The sequence below is a fragment of the Amphimedon queenslandica genome, unplaced genomic scaffold, assembly GCF_000090795.2.
Source record: "Amphimedon queenslandica unplaced genomic scaffold, v1.1 AMPQUscaffold_13429, whole genome shotgun sequence".
NCBI classification, from domain to species: Eukaryota; Metazoa; Porifera; class Demospongiae; order Haplosclerida; family Niphatidae; genus Amphimedon; species Amphimedon queenslandica.
Genome location: NW_003546335.1, coordinates 130,895 through 132,773, shown reverse-complemented (window position 1 = coordinate 132,773; position 1,879 = coordinate 130,895). Strand labels below are relative to the sequence as shown.

Here is a 1,879-nt window from a genome sequence, read left to right as displayed (position 1 = left end):
ACAACTACTACTACTTCTATTGCTGTCTCTTCACTTTGTTGTACAACCATACAAAAAGCATATCCTCAACATCATTGACATGCTTCTCCTCCTTGATCTTTTAGCATTGTACTCTCTTCTTGAGAATAAGGAAGAATTGGAGGATAGAAAGACATTCTATGCTGTACTGGTGCACATGATGACATTAATTCCACTGCTATATGTGGTGGTAGGGTCCATTGGTATATTCTGTTTACAATGTAAGCATAGGCTTAAGATCAAAAATAGTAGTTTCCGTTTGAGAAGTATACAATGGAGGACAAGTCAGTCTCAGCCTTCAAGATCAATTAGGAGGACAGAATTAATAATGGATGATGATGAAGGTGAACGTGAACCACTCATTGGTATTATTCAAGCTGATGATGAGGATTGAATGTAAAACCAATTTAACTAATAAATTTTTTCTTTTACTATAATGCTATTATTTTGTTTGCTTTATGTATACATCCAATATTTTCTGGTTGATTTGTAGTTATTTTTTCATTGATTAGATTGTAATCAAAATGTTAAGACACAATTAGATCTATAGTATAGTTTGTGGGCGTGTATAGCATGCTATACAATGGCGTCTTTTTCTCCCCTCGTGTACCGGTATGTCCTTTTACCTCGCCTTTTACTGATTGCTCTGCTAGCATGGCTAGCCTATGCTCATGCTGATGGTGTTGAAGTTCACATCATTTCTTCCACACCACCCAGTAAGTGTAATTGTACACTGAATGCTAGTACTACAGGCCATATTAATTGCCCTGATCTGAGCACTGCATTGGAAAACTGTAAAAGCAATGAAACTTCCAACCTAACATTCATTTTACATAATGATGATAGTATTGAGACCTTCTTGTCATATGAAGTGGCCAACACTGTTCACATACAAAGTAACAGTGCCAATGAGAATGCACCATATACCATTTACTGTCTTGATTATAAATCATTAGAATTTATTTCTTCACTTGGTAGCAATCAGTCGGTTCTCTATTTTGATAATATTAAATTCCTTGGCTGTGGTAATGGCGTGCTCATAGGAATAAGTATCTCTGGTGTGTATAGTGTCAATATGGATCAGGCATCATTTCAGTACATGTTAGGCCTGTCAATATTAAATGCTGCTGATGTGGATATTAAAAATTCTAACTTTACATACTGCTACACTAATCCCTATGCTCCTTTACGAATCACATATAACAACTTAATATCAAATGCTGATAATAATACTATTACTTTATTTAATTGTCGTTTTGAATCAAATCAAGATGTTAGAGATTTTGGCTTTACAGTAGGTTCGTCTGGAGTATTTGTTGTAAGTTTTCCTTATTTACAAGATAAAACTCTTACGATTGGTTTACAAGAATGCTATTTTGCTAATAATAACTTACAGTATTCTTCTTATCTTTCACCAATGTTATATGTGTCAAATTCCACCAATTTAAGTGTTCATTTTACAATCGAAAATTCCTCTTTTACTGATAACGCTGGTCTTTTAGTTTTGTTTGAAGTGTCTGGTACTGAGGATTTGTTGTTTATCAATTTGTTTAACGATTCATTTTTCAATAATAGTAATCTTCTGAGTGATTATGGTTTGATTCATGTAAACATTTACCGTAAATTTGCTACTTTCAATTATGAGCAGTTAAATTTTTTTGAAAACAGTGGAAAACTAATGACTACATATCCTTCATATGCTACTGTTGATCACACATTAAACAATTGTTCTTTTGTTAATAATACAAATGGCAATAGTAAGGACTACATCATAGCTTTTCATGGCAGTCATGATAGTCTGCTTAATGTGACTTTAAATGAATTGACGTATAAAGTTGGTAAACCTCATGTTAAATCTAAT

At 33.2% G+C, this 1,879-nt stretch overlaps 1 protein-coding gene across 1 annotated transcript in view; it reads left to right on the top strand.

The window, feature by feature from the left end:
• The first annotated feature begins 582 nt into the window (after window positions 1–582).
• Window positions 583–1,879, top strand: part of LOC109581601 (uncharacterized) — an 11,573-nt gene continuing 10,276 nt past the window's right edge. Inside the window, exon 1 of the mRNA XM_019995863.1 lies at window positions 583–734. Within this exon, the coding sequence (XP_019851422.1) occupies window positions 602–734 (133 nt within the window). The 5' untranslated portion in view covers window positions 583–601. The remainder of the gene's footprint in view (window positions 735–1,879) is intronic.